At 33.4% G+C, this 20234-nt stretch overlaps 1 protein-coding gene across 1 annotated transcript in view; it reads left to right on the top strand.

The window, feature by feature from the left end:
* The first annotated feature begins 378 nt into the window (after positions 1-378).
* Positions 379-20234, top strand: part of NKAIN2 (sodium/potassium transporting ATPase interacting 2) — a 506022-nt gene continuing 486166 nt past the window's right edge. The window contains exons 1-2 of the mRNA XM_088023742.1: positions 379-399; positions 1216-1353. Of these exons, the coding sequence (XP_087879868.1) occupies positions 379-399; positions 1216-1353 (159 nt within the window). The remainder of the gene's footprint in view (positions 400-1215; positions 1354-20234) is intronic.

The following is a 20234-nucleotide window of genomic DNA, read 5'->3' as shown; positions in this document are numbered from 1 at the left end:
AATTGATTTTCTTTTTTAAAGCCTGATGGGAAAATGTGCTGTGCAGCTAAAGAAGTGCAGTGGGAATAATGATCATTCAAGAAATCTTCAAAGTGAGCTACTAAAAGCACGCTATTTTGAGAGTTAGTATGTCCTTTTGACAAGAAATATCATTAAAGCATAGTGATGTTAGTAACTGAGGGGTTTTTAAATCCTTTTCCTTTAAAGCCTAGCCAAAAAAAATAAATAAATAAAAATTATTGAATCTCTGTGTGGAAGATCATCAGGTCCTTTCACAATGTTTTACTCCAAACAGTTGATTATCATTCCACCTGAGGGAAGGCAGGAAGGATAAAGCTGGGTTTAATTCACCATTCCCCTTTTGCTTTGTTAGATCTGATGAACAGCTTGTGTTTTCTGGTTGGTTGGTTGGTTTTATTTTTCTTCTCTCACTCCTTAGATTTGTACCTATGTCTTAACTGTAAAGTTGTGAGCACAGATCAGTGTAGGATTATTTGAAATGACCTAAGTTCCTTGCTTTTTATAACAGTGATGCTTTATTTTTATTTTTGTTTCCCATTGTTTTAATGTCCTTGTTGCACCCTTTTGCCAGTTATATAGGTAACAGAGTATGACAAAAAAAAGTCATATTTATTTTATAATCCAGTAGTATTTGGGGTAGAAGGACCCTAGACGCTAGTCAAAATCATGTATTTTACAAATGAGGAATCAGAACCCCAAAGAAGGGGAAGACTTAGCTAGGGGACTACAGCTGTTGAGAGGCAGACTGAAGTCCAGAATCCGGATCAGGTGACTTACTGACGACTTATTTTTCCTCTACATCAATCACCTTTGTTTTGTTCCCAACTTGTATAATGACATTTGAGCAGATCCTAACAGCAAACCCTTTGTGTGGACTTTGCAAACTTGCTGGTTGATGAATCCAAGTGTTAGTGCATATGACAATATAATTTATCCTGAGACTGCACAGATGATATCCTGTGAATATGGCTTGCTGTTGCCACAAAATCATCCCTAAAAGGATTATAGCTGTCTGTCGATTTACAACTTCCATAGGGTTTCTTTGAAATATACCTGAAAATGTCAGTCTCACTGTTAAAGACAAATGCCAGATTGAGTAACACAGTTATAATTGCTAATTATAATACAATGTGATCCTTTTTATTCTCTCTCTCATCACTGTGCTTATCTATATATCCTGTTTTGCTATTTTAGGTTTGTGTGCTGGAGAGGCAAATATTTGACTTCCTTGGATATCAGTGGGCACCTATCCTGGCAAATTTTGTACATATTATTATCGTCATTCTTGGTTTATTTGGAACTATTCAATATAGACCTCGTTACATAACAGGAGTAAGTACCCTCCCTGCTTCTTTAAAAAAAAAAAAATTGAAATAAAGATGCAAACTACAAATGTCTTGAACATTTATATGTATATCTCTCCATAAAGTACTACTAGGTTGTTTTCCTAGTTTCAGATTACATCTACAGTAATTGAAAATGTCAAGTTTAAAACACTTGACAGTGAATGTAATCAGATTGTGTTTTCATAAATTATACTTCCAGCGACTATTCTATTGTAATTAAAAACAGAACTATGCCCCTATATTTCCAAACTATAAGATTGTGTCCTTTGATTTAACAGATTTTGATGGGAATTTCCCCATTTTAAATAATCATATTTTATAAATTGAATATAGTTTGAAATCGTATTATACAAATGAATATATAGCTTTGATGTCAAAATATGTATATATATTGGAGTTAATGTTTGATACATTTGAAAGCCAGAAAAGTCTGAACCACAGTCTGTATATTTTCCGTAATTCTCTTTTTGGTTCAGAGGAAGTATTTTGCATCTCCACTCAAGTTAAACTTACTTAAACATAAAAGTGAAATCCAACTGTGTTGCAGTTGCTATGGGAACCATAACTTAGAATTTTTTACTTTTGTACGTGCCTCAGATCTCAGCTATAGCGCTTCATTAATGTAGATTTTTTTTTAGTTTCATCATTTTTTCTCTTCTATTTTTGACAAAGGAAAAGTCTATAAGCATTTTTTTTTAATTATAAAGCAATTTTGTGGTAAAGGAATATATAAGCTAGTGCAGCTAAAGCTCTGCCTTATTCAACACAGACCAGCAAGGCTTCTCAGGTTTCACCAAGGCCTCCTTCACATAAAAGATGCCCTCTCCTGACCTGTTGTCTTAGTCATCTGGAACCTAGATAAAGCTCACTGGGGCTGAAACAGACGATGTTGTGACAGCTGGACCAAGGGATCCACTGTCTGGCTAAGGATGAGTGAGAAACCCATAGCTTTCTTCTCTGGGTGCATGCCCAGAAATGAGTGCATGTTCCCTCTCAGGGTATATAGCCATGTAAATCATATAAAAAGCATGATGTGTTTTGTTGCAGGGTGAAGTTTTTCAATACACAAGATATGATAGTACCATTCACTTTCTTATATAAATTATAACATGATCCAATATAGGGAAGTGATTGGGAGTGGGTCTTCTGAAGTCATAATACCAGGATTGAAATGTTGTATCTGCCATTTTTTTTTTATTTTTAGACAAGCATGACCTCACCAATTTTTAGTTTTCCTACTTTTAAAATACGAGATTATATTAACTCATAAGCTTCAATTAATTAATTATAAGCCATTATATAAGAGATCCTTTTTTTAAAAAAAGATTTTATTTATTTATTTGACACAGAGAGACACAGTGAGAGAGGCAACACAAGCAGGGGTGTGGAGAAAGGGAGAAGCAGGCTTCCCGCAGAGTGGGGAACCCGATGTGGGGCTCAGTGTGGGGCTCGATGTGGGGCTCGATGCGGGGCTTGATGCGGGGCTCGATCCCAGGACCTGGGATCATGACCTGAGCCAAAGGTAGACGCTTAACAACTGAGCCACCCACGTGCCCCTATTTGAAAGATTCTTAATTTAACTGTTCTCTTTCATTAGACTTTGAGGTTCTTCCATGATTTTATTTGTATAAATAATGTTCCTGTGAGTATAATCTTATAAATATGTCATCTCCATTTCTGATAAAGTTCTTGGAATAAAAATCTAGATGTGGATAAAAATGTTTGAATAGTTTAAAAACTCAGAGGTTTGTTTGGAGGGATAAATGAATATCCTGTAAAATGTCAGCATAATGCTTGGTATTTAAAAAGTGGTCAATAAAAGTTAGCTATAATATTTTTCTCCTGATTGTTATTATTATGTGAAATGATACTAAATTGTATAGACTAGTGATAGGCTGGCAAGCAATTTAAAATAGACCCAGGGGTTCTAAGCTATTGGTTGAACATTTTTTTCCCTTTTATTCCAGGCTGTTACAACTCTTTAAATGATTTTGTAGGATTTCTATGTATCAAATTATAATCCCATCCCTTTAGATAAAATACATACCCACAGATCTTTTCAAGACAGGCTGTTTCACTCTAGCATTAGCTGTGAATTAAAATGCCATGGGACACCTTTAAGATTGTTAGATATTTTATATAACTAAGAAAGTCTCTGAAATCTTTCAGAGGTCTTAACAATGGGTCTTAGAGCTACATCTTTGATTTGATCTCGACTTGCAAACAGCATTCTGAATTTGATCTTTTCCTTGAGACAGCGTCTTACTTGGAAAACCTCTTGCCAGCTGAAGATGCTGTAAACGTGAAACCTTTATTTTCCAACTCTGCAAGTCCTGAGTTGGAAATAAATTCTCTAAATTCTGCTTAAAACCTGAATTGTTCTCTCTTTTGCTCATCTCTCTCTTACAATTATATTATGTGTGGCTAAAAGGTGACAACACTGTCAGGTGTTTGCTTGGAAATCCCCTTAGCCAGATCCACAAGTTGATAGGTATATTTTCTCTCTTCCTAGTATTGCAGCCAATAGTCAAGCTCATTGTTCTGATAGTAATTTATTGTGAATCCTTTTTTTTCCCCAGTCCTCAAAAATGACTTCCTTACTGTCCTTCCTTTCTTCAGTGAGAGTCTCCTCATTGCCCTTATAGCCTCCACCTGTTACCTTTTCTCAAAACGAATGCTGTGCTTTAGGTTTATGTTATAGTATCATTTCAGTTTGGGTACCGATTTCTGGTCTAGTTACTTATTTCTGTGTATTTTCTGTATAACAAACTTCTGAATAATCAAATTAATGGAATCTAATGTCCATGATGCTATGTTAAAGGTCAAAGGTTGATTCAGGAAAATAGAGAATTTGCCATAAAAATGGATTAAGATTTTTAATTTGCCTAAAGACGACAAAAGGAATTACAATGAAAAGAAATTTGAATGGAATCAGAGGTGCCATAAATTGTGATCATTGAAGAATCTGTGTTTAGCAGAAAAATGCGTAATGGGGCAAGCTATAACTAACAGTAATGTATTGTTGCTCTTAAGTAATTTCCAAGGGCTCCCTGTGCACTGGAGACTCAGATATGAACAGTGAAATTTATTTTTCTCTCCCCTAGCTATGTAGGCCTTTATTATTTATTTGCCATTTTATATTTTTGCATTCAGTTTAGAAATAGAAGTAAACTCACAATTTCACAACTGAGAGTTACTGTTAATATTTCTGCATATTTCCTTCATGTGTGTGCAAATGAAACATAACAGATTCTGTCACATCTCAAATAGGTCTTCCTCTCTTTCACAGTTTTAAATTCATATAGATATTCATTTAACCTTTTACACTATTGTTTATCATACTATATAATAATATAACATATATTATGGGATCTTATATATTGTATATTATGTGATTTCCTTGTTTCCATGATAAATAATCCATATAATCATCTCCATAAAAATACTCTCATATTTATTTGTGATTTCAGCCCTTAGAAGAAATATCTCAGTATAATTAAATAATATGAACAATTTTAAGGTTCTTGGTATATAATTGGCAATCACCTATCCAAAATTATTTTACTGAATTATCCTCCCACAAATGTACAGCAGAGTCTATTTTACTGCACTCTTGTTGACCCTGATTATTATCTGTTCTCACATTTGTCAATCTGATAGGAAAAAAAATGTCATTTTTGTTTTGAATTGTATTTCTTATCTTGATGGAGTTGGACTATTTCATATGTTCATTAACTATTTTCCATTTGTATATCTTTTTTGGAGGGATTGTCTTTTGGTTTGGATTTACCTTTGCTCAGTTTTTCTATGGAGTCTTAGTGTTTATCGTAACAGTTTTTATATATCCATCATATAGGAAAGATATTTATCCTTTAAGTATCATCAGTTTTTATTTTGATGTTTATTATTTGTCTCTTGTTAAAATAAATTCCCTGTCCCTTTGTGGTATCTTCTATTGCTTTACAAATTATAAAATTTAGGGGTGCCTGGGTGGCTCAGTCGGTTAAGTGTCTGAATCTTGATTTCTGCTCAGGTCATGATCTCACGGGGCTCAAACACCATGTCAGTCTCCATGCTCAGTGGGGAGTCTGCTTGAGATTCTCCCTCTCCCTCTGCCCATCCCACACACACTTTCTCTCCCTCTCTGTCTCTAAAATAAATAAATGAATTTTTTTAATTATAACATTTAAATATCATATTTGAAAAGTAACGATAAGTCTTCATTGAGTTTTGTTTCCTTTACTAATCTTTTCTCTCCTAAGAGTGAAGAAGAAATATTTAAAAATTTAAAACAAGGTAACTGGAAAAAGAACTCAATAGTACCCTTTGAGGGTGTCTGGCATTTCAAAGAATATAATATGTTGAAGGAAAATGAAATAGATTATTTCAATTCTAAGCAAAGGAAATCTGAAGCCAGAATCCATAGAAAGCCTGTGTATTATATAATTCTTGACAACATCAAATCTCCCCAAAAAGGCCCGGTTAACTCTGGCAGAATAATTTATAAATGAATACATATGAATGGCTGCCGTGAAAGCATTTCCTCATGTCATAAGTGGAATTGTCCAGAATATCTTCGTTTGGACTAAAGATACTGGCAAGCAGGATGTGATTGAGGATATTCAGTTTACTAATGACCAAAAAATGTTAATAAGTTGTACTGCTCTAAGTTGTCTAAAGTAATTTGAGGTGTGTGTAAGTTCCTAACTGCTAAAGGCACAGCAGTTTTCTTGGTGACATTACCAGAAGATGTGTTGCTGTAATGGCCAAAAAGATTTCTTTCTTCTTCCTTCTTTTCTACCTTCTTTCCTACTTTTTTTCCTGTCTTCCTTGCATCCTTTCTCCTTTCCTCTGTTACCCCCCCCTCCACTGTTTCTTTCTATTTAAGTTATTTTGACAGAAAATATAATACCTTACTTAGCTTGGACCCACTGGTTTAATCAAGGAAACCCAGTCCTGAAACTAGAAATAAATTTAAAGTAGCTAAAAATCCACTACTCTGAGTTCATAAAAACAAAGAAGAGGACAGTGTACCAAGAACACAGTAATATTTATAAGAATCAGGTTGTTTTTTTTTTTTTTACCACTTCTATTACCCTCTACAAGTTCTCCTAGACATCTTCCTCTATAATTCCTATGAACCTCATATTAATTCACACGATTTCTGTCAAAACTCATTTGCCTAGGCAATAGCAGGGTTAGGATGTAGACCCAGGTCCTTCTAACTGCCAAACCCACGCCCTTAACCCCTGTACTGAATTACCTCTTAGGAGCATAGTACAGAGGGCCACAATCTATCTAACAAATGAAAACAAGTTTTGTTAAGTTATTGGAAAATTTAAAATCCATCATGATGTTTGCAATTTGGAGAGTATTTAGATTTTAAATTGTGATCTGCCATCCTCTATCAAGGATTATGTTTTTAGCTCTGTATTTAATGAGGATATGACCTCATGTCTCAAGAATTAAAAACAGAAAACTCTTAGTGATGGATATTTTATTCTTACAAAAGAACATCATCACAGGGCATCCTTAATTTCCAGAAATAGTGATTTAGAATGGTGTTTTTTCTTTTCTTATAACAATCAGCATTTTGATGATGATAATTCACATATATACACATCTGTATATATAGTATAATTTATGTCTAATATATATTAATTAAGGACAAAGTATCTCCTCTCACATTTGTTATTGGTAAAGAGCTTCAAAGAATTGATGAATTTGTGTCTATGTAATTGAAAAAAATAGCCATATTATGTATTACCCATATCATTTGGTAAAATATGTATTAATGTATATTATCATATCTAATGCAGAGGTTTGCCATGACATCAGTTTAGACTGCAATAGCTAATCCTAAAATTAAATGAATAGAAATGATTGGAATAGTTTCCTGTTTTGTCACTGAAAAAGCAAGAGATTAAAATAATGTGGCTAACGCTAATTTGACAAAATAGGGCTGTGATGGCTAGAAAAAGAAGCCAGTGTTCATTCATCTTTATTCCTGGTGTTTTCAGAATGATAAACTAGGGCGCCTGGGTGGCTCAGTAGGTTAAGCGCCTGTCTTCAGCTCAGGTCATGATCCCAGGACCCTGGGATCCAGTCCTGAGTCCTGTGTCAGGTTCCCAGCTCAGCGGGGAGTCTGCTTCTCCCTCTGCCCCTCCCTGCCTCATGTTTGTGTGCATGCATGCTCGCTTGCTCTCTCTCTCTCACAAAAATAAATTTAAAAAAAAATTTTTTAAAGAATGATGACTATTAGACTATATCATTAGACTATATCCCTGCCCATTCTTTCAAAACAATAAAATAATAGAACACTTTTTTTAGTTAACATATTAAAGTTTTAAATGTTAATTTCTAACCATTTTTTAAGAACTATAGCTCAATTTGGACCACTCTGTTTCCTTACTACAATTTTTAAAAAATATATTACATGTGCTCCTCAATGAGTATTGATTTGTGAATTGACACACATCCTTCTTCCCACTGAAGGTGAGGGCACAGCATTAAGAAGACAACAATGAAGCAGTTTCAGACAAGGCTCACCTGCTTTGACTTCCTTGATTTTCTTCTCCTTGAACTAACATGCTAAAGACAAGTAACCCCATGTCATCCAGGGAAGACCTGAGAGCCACATAGTGACTGAAACACCAAAAGACATGGGGCGCCTGGGTGGCTCAGTTGGATAAGCGTCAGACTCTTGATTTAGGCTCAGGTCATGATCTCCTGATCATGCCTGAGATAGATCCATGCCCACTATGGAGCCTGCTTAGGATTCTCTCTCTCCCTCTGTTCCTCCACCCTCTCCTGGGCCTGTGCTCTTGCACACACTCTCTCAAAATTAAATAGATAAATACACAAAAGACAGATCTAATGTCCATTTTTAAAAACATTCTGATATGGCAATTTGGGAAATGTATATATACCTTAGAAGATCTGTGAGAGCAGATAGTCACATACTTAATTTGTATGAGGGGGAAAAAAACCTTCTCTAAATTTCTTGAATTTACTTTTTACTGATGATGGGCCATGAGTTGAATTTTAATGGTTCATGGAGCTCAGGTCCCAACAGAGACTATAACCAACAGTAATAAATGAGAAGCACTTTGTATGTCCTATTTCCAGGTCATATGCTTCTTTATGTTTTTACTTCTTTATGTTCTTTAATAATGTTACCTCCCTAAAAATTTGTACACTCCTTGCAGTCATTCCTAGGAAGTTATTAATCTATGTTCAAGCAGTTGTTTTGCCTCTTTCATTCAACTTTTCTTGGAGAAAAAATATCCAGAAGAAAACTTATTGCAGCTAAAGCATTAAAAATGCACACTTTCTGTGTTCAGGACAGAAAATCAATGTAGATTAGAGATGAAGAGACTTGAGATAGTAGTAAATTAACAATGCTTCTAATGAGTTAGAGTAGTTGTGAAAATAAGTCTTTTCCCATAAGCCTGGGAAGGAAAAAAAAAAAACATCATTACAAGTTTTATGGATTTAGCCTGTAGTCCTAAAATAAATGTAATCATGAAACATGGTAAATGCAATTTATTCTCAAAAGGATGTGTTCCCTTGGGGAAATGTGGGCCATTTGTTCTACAAGAAGATACTTTGTACTCTCATTCTGGTGTTAGGCTGTGACTAAAGATTTACAGAATGTAGTAAATATAAGTAATTACATTTTGACAATCTAAATTCATGTTTGTAAATCATCTAATAATTTTTGGGAAAATATTTTGAAGAAGAAACATGTTGTGATATATATGTGTATGTATTACTTTCTTGAAAAAAAAATCAAGTTAGTTCATGTAGATATTTTACAGAACCAAATACTAAAATTGGCTTTACAGTAAAATGAAAGTCTTTCTCATACCTCTCTCCAGCTGGTCCTAATCTCTTTATAGTTCTTCTGGGATAGACAGATAGATTAATCTATATCTATATCATCTATATACATAGGGAATATACTTTAGAGGGTTTGAAAAGCGAAATTATTTTCACCTAATTTACTTTTGGATCATACTTTCTTTTTACGACCCCTCACCCCCCACCAGAGTTTCTGGTTGCCTTTCTTTTTTCTTCTTGTAAAAGGGAAAATTTTCTTTTTAAGTTGTATCCTAAATACATTTTCAACTCTTATTCCCTCTTTCTATTGCTTGGTATTCATTTTACTGTTATTTTGGGAACACATTGCTTTCCTGTTTGAATTTAGACCATTTTCTTCATATTTGACCATGATATTATCTGTAGCTTTTTATTTTAACGGTATATGCTCTCCTTCCCTGGAGATTTCTCACATAGTACTCTCTCTTCTTGCTTTTACCTAAATTGGTTGCTCTCTGAGCCTCTTAGACATCTATCTTCCCTGCTCTGTTCCCTGAGTTAGATTTATTCTTTCTTAGATGCAAAGTATTTTCTTTCTGATACTCTTCACACAACTTCCTAAAAGGCATGTTGGCAAGGTAAACTCTGAATTTATTCTACCTTTACAGTTGAGTAATAGTTTTGTTAGATGTAGAATTCGGGGTTGAGAATCATTTTTCTTTAGGACACTGAGATCATTGTTCAGTTGCATTCTAGGGAGTGGTGTTACTGATGGGAAGTCTGATATCAATCTGTTCTTCATTCTTTTGTAGATAATTTTAAAAGAAGTTCTTGAAATATTCATTTTATCCTTGTGTTAACATTTCAAAGTGAGGTGTCTAAGCGTGGACATAATTTAAAATTTTATAGGTCTTTTGATTTGAAAAGACACGGATGCCTTCAACTCTGCATTTTACATGTATCATTTTGATGATTCTCAATGCATTTGAACATTTGCCTTTCTTAGGCTCAGATCATTTCACTTAACAGTTATTATATGTTATAGCTATTTGTTTACTTAATTGTTTAAAAATCTCTTTCTCTGGAAAGATAAATGCTTGGCTGATTCTAAAAGTCAGGGTCGTAGAGGGATTATCCCTGTTCTCTGGCCCACTTTTAACACTCACTTTTGTTCACATGTTCCTTCCACAAGTTTCCAGAATATACAGAATTCTGCCTAACAGTTCAGCTTCCCTTGTGTCTGTTCACCTCACCACATGCACGGTGGACTGACAGTTGTTCCACTGTGCTTATTAATCAATGCATGTAGGTCTGGCCTTCCTCTTCCAGCAGTTGGCTGAAATACCTCTGCCGCTAATGTTCTACTGCTAGGAGTTGCAGAACTGTACATGTTGTATGCTCAGCTTGCCTTTTTGACTCAAAAGTATAACTATAACCATTAAAGTACATTAAACATGTTTTACTTTGGGATCATTTTCTTTTTATCGATGAGATCTGAAATGATGACAAAAATAGTTGTACAAAGATGTGGAAATCTAATGACGGCTATTTAATTTTATAGTCCCCGATTGCTCTTTGAATATGTTAAGTCAATTTATAATTACTGTAAAAGAGCCAAAGATTTGCTCATTTCTTGAGATGTTTATTTTCTAGTTAGTTTGTATTTATAGATATTTACCTCTTTTGATATTATAGAAATGAACCTGTCAGGCTTCAATATGTGTTGAAAATTTCTCCACATCTCTCTTATATATTTTTGTTTTGGTCACTTTGACCAAAATAACTATTATTTTGATTTTTATCTCAGAAAGTATATTTTCCAAGTTTCCTGTCTTGGTAATGAAGATATACCCACCCCAAGTTATACATATAATATCCTACATTGTTTTCTAAGATATTTATTAATGTTTATAGTAAGCTTTTAATTAATCTGGAATGTATTTTAGTATTTAATATTAACTAGGACACCAACACTATTTTCTTCCATGTGGGAAGAAACCATTTGTTCTACCATTTATTTACCCAAATAATAGAAATATCTTATTTGTTTATATTAAATTATGAAATGTATTGGATCTTTTTCTCAATTTTTTTCTCTATTCTTTTCCACTGATTTATTTGCATCCTATGTCACTACCTAATTCATGATTATAATGGGTTTATAATATTGTGACAGATGGTAAAACAAGTCTGCTCAATATTTTACTTGTTCATACCTCCCTTGGCTATTCTCCAGCTTTTATTCCTTAATGTTAATTGAAAAATCATTATATTCAATTCAAAACAAAACAAAACCTATTAAGGTTATAATTAGAATTGTGTTTTTTTAAAAAATTAATTTGACAGAGGCATAATTTATGAAGTCTAGGCTTTGTATCCAAGAGTTTAATATGTCATTGTATTCTAATCTGTCTTATTTTATTTTGGTCTTCAATAAGACTTTGTAGACATTTTCATATAGATTTTGTGCCATTGTTGTTAAATTTATTCATATGTGTTTTTAGGTTTAATAACAATTGTGAATAGAATATTTTCCCCTGAGTTTTTATTATTAAAATGGAGAATATATGTGTCTTTGGCACCTTTTTCATGTTTGAATTCTGTTATTAATATAGTGAAGTTTATCTAGCATCTCTTAGGTTTTTTCGGGTAATATCTTTAAAGGGAAACTTTTCATTTATGTCTAGTATTAATAGTATTTATTTTATATCTAATATATTCACAAGATTCTCCAAGAAAGTGTTAAATATAAATGACAATAGCAAGAATCTCAATCACATTCCTGAATATAAAATTAAAGATTTTAGTATTTTATTATTCATTGTAAAATTGCTATTTATTAAGTAGTCTTTATTACATTTAAGTAGTTTCCTTCAATTATCAGGAATGGCAATATATTTTATTAAATATTTTTGAACCTACATTAGTATGATATTTTTTTTTTAATTTTGGATGCATTCAGATAGGTTGGTAAGTGTTCTTATATTAACCCAACCATCTTTTGCTAGACTATAACTTATTTGTTTGTAATATATTATCCTTTGTTTCAATGGCCTTATTCTACATCTAGTATTTTTGTTTATACTTCTTGCAATTTTATTCAAAAATTAGACTGATTCATAGCTTTTCACCTATAATATTTTGCAAATTAGGCAAGCTTCAAAGAATAATTTGGGATTTCCTTCTGTGGTCTGGAACAGTTGAAATAGGATCGGAGATATTAATGATTTCTAGAACTCATCTATGAAATAATCTAGTCCTGGTACTTTCATGAATGGTAGCTATTGAATCATCTTTTCAATCTATTCTACAGTAGTTGGTCTTTTCAAGTTTTCTACTTGCATGATTTTAGTAATCTAAATTTTGACAGAGCATCTATTTTCTGGAGCTTTCATTTTACGTTATTGTAGAGTTTCAGAAATACTTGATTTCTTTCTTTTTAAAATATCTTCTTTTTTTTTTTTTTTTTTTTTTACATTGGAAAATATCTTCTGTATCCCTGGGTTAGTCTTTTTCCTCATTCATTTTTTTCTTCTCATTTCATGAAGTATTATCCTTGAATCAAGAGGAAAGTGAAAACAGATAATATCAAAGGGATCTCATTCCTGCTTTTACCCTTCCAGCCTCCTCCCTCCACAGCAATAGGAAGAAGCAGGGTCTTGGCATCACAGGCATTACCTCCAGTATATTTGCTAATCTTCATGGCAATGGATGTGGCAAATGGATGATGTAGATTTATGACTTTCTTCGATTTAGATTTCCTTAGCACAGTCTATGTGTTAAATAACAATTATAAACAATAATTTAAAAAGAGAAGAAAAAAGATTGGGGCTGAACAAAGGATTTCTATTTCAAGTTACTTAATTCTGAAATACACTAACAACTTTCATTTTACCATTCCAGCCAGATTGGCACTAAATAAAGAAGTGGTCTTTGGGAGTAGTGAGTCCTATAAATTCACTTTTGTGTAATATTCTTTATGCTATTTATTTCAAAATAAATCTTTCTTGGCAGCAATATCACAAAATATTCTGAAGTTGACCCTTCAGGTGCCTTGTGACAGTTTTCCTCGCTGGATACTTTTTGATTGCCCAGCTGTCTCTTTAATGGAATAGTTGTCATTTTCCTGGTCATCTCTGTGTTTTATGTGTAGACATCTTGTCAGTGGTTTTTGGAAACCTTGACTCATCTGGGAATGCCATACACCAAGATGTTACCTAAATTCCACAGGTAAACCTCTGTCTGCCTAGACCTGTCATTTTCTGGAACACAGTGGAATCCATTTTTCCCCCCACCCCCCCTTTTTTTTCCTTTTAAAGGTATACTTCTATTTAAGGAAATTTGTAAAAGAAATGTTTTACTACATGTATTGAAATCATTCCATCTAGAATTTATTTGTATGGGTGAAGAGAGTCACAGAATGAAAAATTAGTGTGTGTGTGCAAGTAGATGCCCCTTAGAAGTGAAGCTGCTAGTTTTTAAATAATTTCACTTCATAGTAACAGTAAAGTTGGAACCATGAGATATCTTATTTTAATTCTTTTATCATTGTTTTGAAAGGTTAGTGTTTGATTAACGGCTTAAATGCTTATATTTACATTTAAAGGTACACTTTCAGACTACCTTTTGTTTGAAAATTTATGAGGCAAAATTATATTTTGACAGAGTTGTCATTCCATCTTCTTCCAAAACCTTTATTTCTCCCTTTTCATTCTCTTTTTCTTGTTCCTTTGCTATTATTATTTCATTATTATTATTTTAATGCAAGACATTTAATCAAAGTCATTGGGGAGTGTGTGGACATTTTGAGAGGTTTCTAGCATGATGCTGTCAGGTGCAGATTTAGTAAAATTGAAATAATCTTAGCCCCATAGCTTTGGATCAGTCTAGAACAAGCAAATGGACTGGCTTTTTTTGTACTGCTCACAGGCATGGATGAGTGCTAACACTGACTACTGTGGGAATGAAACTCACTGGTTTTAAGAAAGAGGCTAAAAATGTATCAATTTTAACAAGCCTAATAGAATTTTATCAAGGAGAAATTAGTGTCCTTTGTGATGTTTTTTATGCCCCTGCTATTATTGATGCATTAGCACTGAAAGTGAATGAATTTCAATAAACCAGATGGAACACTTGCTTTTAGATATCTGATACTAACACCTATTCCCAAGGCATAATATAATTAAGGCTTTTCTGAACTAAAAATATATGTAATGAACTTGTTTTTTAAAAAAAAAATTATTCTACCAAAGGCAATTTTCTAGTTTAAACTCACTTTCACTGTTCTTGATAAGATAGTGAAAATAAATGAGACCTCAGAGAACATTTGCCATTTATCTGGTGATGGCTCTTCTCCTGTACCATGGTCACTCCCTTCATTATGAGAAACAGACTATCTATTATTGTACAACCCCACTTTATTTTCAATTTGTAACATCATTGTTAATATGCAAAGAATCGTAGAATTATTTTTTTGCAAATTATAAAATTCAAAAAATTTTTGGCTTTTCAGTATCACCTAAGTAATTGTATCATTTCCCCCAAGTTGCTTTTTTTTTTTTTAACACTGACCCCTCAGATTTAAATTTGTTCATGATTAAGCCTCCACTCAGCTTTTATTCCTTGTAAATCAGAACATAATGAATGCTGAACTCATTTTTTTTAGTTTGCTTTCGGTCATAATAAGCTATATATAGAATATAAGTATAAATTTGAAATTTATAAAGCAGGAAACAATGATAAAATGGAGTTGCTAGACCAAAAAAATTCTTTGGTTCTCTTTTCTTTTAAAACATATTTGAGGATTTAATTCTTTAGTTCTTGACAACATTTTATCTTGTTTTATATTAATATTTCATTTTCCTATTTTATTCAGCTATGTGTGTATAAATAAATGTCCAAGCAGAAATTATTTATATCACAATTGGTTTATAGGAATATTTAAAAGTTCAGATATTATTAAGAAAGTGCAAAAATTTCATGAGATACCTGATGCAAAAATTATACAACTAAAAATTACATTAAAATCAGGTTACATACAAGTGGGAGAAAGGTGTACAAAATAATGGTAGTGTTCTACAAAAGTAAGACGGACTCTGTATCCAAACGACCTCACCAAAATACCACTTTTTCCACAGTTTTCAGTGTGATCTGGGAAGAAATGATAGAGCAGTAAAGTAAATATAAATTAATCTAGACTTGCCCTACAAATATTAGGAACAATTAATAAAATCAGGAAAATAAGAATTATTTAGGAGAACAGTATTTTACTAAGATCTAGTCCTTTTGGGACTTGTGGGTGTACCATCTGCTTTAATGTTAGATGTGCCTTTTACACAATTGCAAAAAGGTATAATCTCTATGTAGGTAAATCCTTCATGGTATGTTTTTGTTCAAAGATTAAGTTGAGGTATATTAAAATTTTTAAGAATTTATTTGAGCAAAAGTCAATTCAAATTGAGCAACAGCCCATCTAGCGGATAGAAAGGAGTGCCAAGGAGCTGTACAAAATGAAAGACTTTTATAGGCAGAAGGGAGCAGGAACAAGAAAGTTATACTAGGCAAAAAAAAATGTACGTTACTTTCCTTTAGGGGATGGCAGGTGTCTGTTAGGCAGATAACCCAGCTTGTGCTGATCAGGCAATTCCTGAGTGACTGGTTTAAGATTCCATTTCTGGGAGAGCTAAAGCTGTAATTAGGTCAATTTTCGGTTTGGTGAAGTCACATATTATAAGTGACTTCATTTGGGGCCTGTTGTCTTGTTTTTTACCACTTTGTACTAGATCAAACCAGCACTAAGAAAACTTCTTTTCTGTCTCTCTGTGTCTCTCTCTCTTATTAATCATGTGCAGGTGTTACTAGATAATGAATAAACCTGAAATAATCATGATAATAACAATTACCCTGATGACTCATATGTAACAACATCCACTATAATGTATGTAAATTGTCATCTAAATCTTTCTCATGGTCACTTAAGGTAGAATGGTAAAATTTAAGTTTTACAAAGGACCACTGATGCTTAGTGAAATTAAGTAACCTTCCCAGTACATCATATTGCTATTATGTAGACACTTTGGATTGGTCACATGTCTGTCTTCAAAATTCTTACCTTTTCTTCTAGGTTACGTGGCATCTCCAAGGAATGAAAGGGCACAAGACAGTGAATCATATATAGCTTATGACCGAGAGCACACACAAAGTGCAAATGCCATATGATTTAAAATCACAAATGTGGTTCTGGTGTCACTTACCAATTCCCATAACCTAACCTGTCCCTGCAACCTTGAACCACAAATGATATCCGACCAATTTCTGCCTCCTACTTTGTTATGTTTCTGCCTTATGTGCTTCTGTTCACATGCTGCTGAATACCGGAGTGATTACTTCTGATTTCAGAGCACAAAGGGCAACAGTAAAGAATTTTTAGCATTTAAATTTCCAATTCCTTGAAGTCTAGCAAAAAATTATTAAGAGACACGTTCATGAACTCTATTTGTACTGCTCTATTACTGCTCCCATTTTGCCCTGAACAGACCTTCATAGGTCTGTAACTGTTGTGTCACTCTCCTCCAGTGTAGACAAATTCAACTAATACCTACTACACAACGCAATGTTTGCTGAATTGCTGAGGTTATAGATTTAAAAAGTCTGACGGGCTCTGTAGGTAGGAAAAGAACAACATCCTGCTGAGGATTTGTCCCATTATTAGAAACTCTTTACTTTCTGTGTCCCATTGCTAGATGCTGTCACCAGCCCCAACTATGGCTAAAATACTTTGTCTTCACCCTTCTGGAATTGTGTTGATTTTTGTACACTTGCATGTGGGTTACACTGTGGCAATTACTTTATAATTTCTTTAAGTTTCCTAATCTTTAAAATGGAGATGCTAACGCTTACTCTAGTTAACAAGAGTAGGCAGAAAAAGAGACTTATAAAATATAAAGCACGAATTTGGAATGATACAAGTAGGGGGTGTATGCAGTGTGACTTATAAATGTCATGTCTATTAAGGAAATTATGTTTTTCTGAAAAATCAAATTCCAAGTGAATTTGCAAACAATTTCCTGGGGTTAGAACCAGAAATTACTGCTAAATGACTAGCCAAAGAACTGTTTTCAGTCTCATATATTGTTTTGGTTTAATATTCAAAGTACAATTTAAGGACTACTTAAAACAGTATTTTCTCCAGTGTATTTCCATGTGACAAGTAATTCTTTCTTTCCCCTTTTACTCACAAAATTGTTTCCTGTACTTCAGCCACTTCATTGAACTATCTCAGTATTTTCAACTTCTCCAACATATTAAATTTGAAGGGCTGCAAAATCTATTAAAAACATAAAAGACTTAAGTACAGATTATGTTACAACCCTCATATACCATTTACCCTTCCTTATTCTTCTATTCTGTGAATAGCCTGTTCTTTTAATGCTGCTCTTCATTTATATCACGCTAATATATTTGATTTCACAATTCATTCTTAGTGCTCCTACAGCCTATTGTTAATAATTGGAAAGTTATAGGGTTTTCTTAATTATATCCTTTCATGGAGAATAATTTTAAATAGCACATCTTATAAGCTCTTCTGTAGAACTATTTAGGAATATAAGGATGGCATCCATCAAATATGTTAGAAATTTAGGGAAATAATTACATTGATACTGACTTGGTTACAGATTCACATATCAGCCTATCCATAGCTCTGATATCTGGACAGAAGAAGAAGGAAATGGAGGTTGTTCTCAGAAAACTCAGGATAGATGCGAGAGTTCTTATACATGTTACATATAATACATTTTTCTTTTTCTATCGTTGGTTATGCATCTTCTCTCAGAAAGTATTCAGTGGAGGGCGCCTGGAAGCGACTGCCTTCGGCTCAGGTCATGATCCTGGAGTCCCGGGATCGAGTCCCACATCGGGCTTCCTGCTCAGTGGGGAGTCTGCTTCTCCCTCTGACCCTCTTCCCTCTCATGTTTTCTATCTCTCATTCTCTCTCTCTCAAATAAATAAATAAAAATAAATAAAATCTTTTAAAAAAAAGAAAGTATTCAGTGGATGTATTTTCTAAAGTTTGTCTTCATATACAGTTGTAGAATAATGAGGGAAAGGGTGGCTACCTTTTTTTTTAAGTGAAATCAATTTAAGATTGCTGGACTAGACATATTTTGGAATTATTTTGGAATTAGAAAAATTATAAACTCTTCCATTTAATCTGTGTTACTTAATGTAAAATTTCAATTTTAGAACATTTTATATGAAAACCACTTTTAGGATCTAGATTAGTTTTCACAGTACAAAGTTTCATTTATGAGGTGTATTGGTAAATGGTTAATTGCTAAGAATATGAAAACATTCAAGCCCCCTACTGCTTTTATTTTGTCAGTAATCAATAGTCAAGGAAACTCTGACCTTTCTGTTATTATTTTTAGATTTTCATCTAGCTCACCTCTGTTTCATACACTTAGGGTTGTGATATATAGTGAATATGGACTTTTAATTCAATCTTATATTCCAGGAAATAGTTGGATCAAAATACACATTGTTTGGAAGAGATACTCTGCCATTTTATCACCATAAAAATAATAAAGCTCCCTTCATTTTTTTTTATTTCCCTTTTTCTTTTTTGATTTCCCTTTCTTCCCTGAAGAGACCTATCAAGCCTTTTTGTTAAGCCTAGTCGTCTTCAGGACATTGTCTAGTGGGCCCATTATAACCACAAAATGAAAGCAAATTCAGAGCAGTTACTCCCCTGGGCAACAGTGTTCCTGTTGTTTTCAGGATTATTCGGACTTGCTTTTTTCTTTGGCTTTGGAAGCTATAGGTCTGCATCTTTCTTAAATTTTTGGTAAAGCAAGAGGATGTTAAGCCACTGGTGTGGAAAAAGACTGCACATGAAGAAAGCGATTTTTTTATAGAAGAAAAATTCCTTTCTAAGCTAAATGACTTAATAATAGGCTTTTTAAAAAATTTTTTGGTCTTTATAGGTTCATTTTCCGAGAGATTTCTTTTATACTTTAATTCCTTCCAGTTCCAATTATTATGGTATTTATTTATGTATACATAAATTTATTTATTTATACCCTTACTCTTTCTGAAATTAAGAGGACTTTCACAATACAAACCAGTCTTTTCAATTAACTTGTCCTCTTTGAATCCTTCCAAGATGGGAGCCTATGTAGATCATGAAAGACTGAGCACTTTTAAGTGACTGGCTCTCAGGTATTCAGTTAACAAATGATGAGTCAGTATATAAGTATTTTTCTAACATTGATTTTCTTAACTCTCAGAGTTGCTGGACAGAATTATCATCCTTCGGATAAAGGATTCAAGACACCTTAAGGCAGTTATTCTCAAAGCATCCCCTGGAAACTGTTAGAAATGCAAATTATAGGCCCTGCCATGCTGAATTGATAGCTGGAAGTGAAGGCCAGTCAACCACTTTGATACAAGCCCTCCAGATGAGTTTGATATGTAAAGATTTATGACATCTTCTTTGGGGGGAGTGACTCACAAGAGGTTTTTCATCTGTTTGTTTTGTTTTGTTTTCCTACAGTGTAATTCAGGAAAATAGACTTTTTAAATCTGTCAATTGATCAGTCATTTGGCTGTCTTTATTTCCAGTTGATTCTTTTAGGCTTATTAGCTAAAAGCAAGGCTCTTGTTTTCTTTATTATAATCAGGTACTGAGTATTTTCTCTAAGGAGGAAAGGAGACGACTGTCTCACTGCCATCCTGGGGGAATCCATGAAGGCCATAGCCATAGCCAAAATATAAACAGCTAATTTGGATTTTGTTTGATTTTGCTATTCAAAAATTTAGTGTCATCACAGAAAAATGTTCAGTTCTTAAAAAGCAAATTATATAAAAACTAAAACAGCTCTTGATAATTTTGTTGGACCAAAGGAAAGGAAAAAGCTTTTGCAGAAAGCCATTGCTTGCCACTTTATATGGCTCAGTCTTCCTGTGTTATTTTTTCTCTCAGCCCCAGACGTTGGCCTGGCTCTGAGGATAAACTGTGGTTCTTGCGTTTAGGATTTTAGTTACAAT

The sequence above is a fragment of the Eumetopias jubatus genome, unplaced genomic scaffold, assembly GCF_037043125.1.
Source record: "Eumetopias jubatus isolate StellerSeaLion01/CBP00866 unplaced genomic scaffold, mEumJub1_p1.0 scaffold_6, whole genome shotgun sequence".
NCBI classification, from domain to species: Eukaryota; Metazoa; Chordata; class Mammalia; order Carnivora; family Otariidae; genus Eumetopias; species Eumetopias jubatus.
Note: the sequence above shows the minus strand (reverse complement) of the source record. Positions and strands in the feature narration are given on the sequence as shown.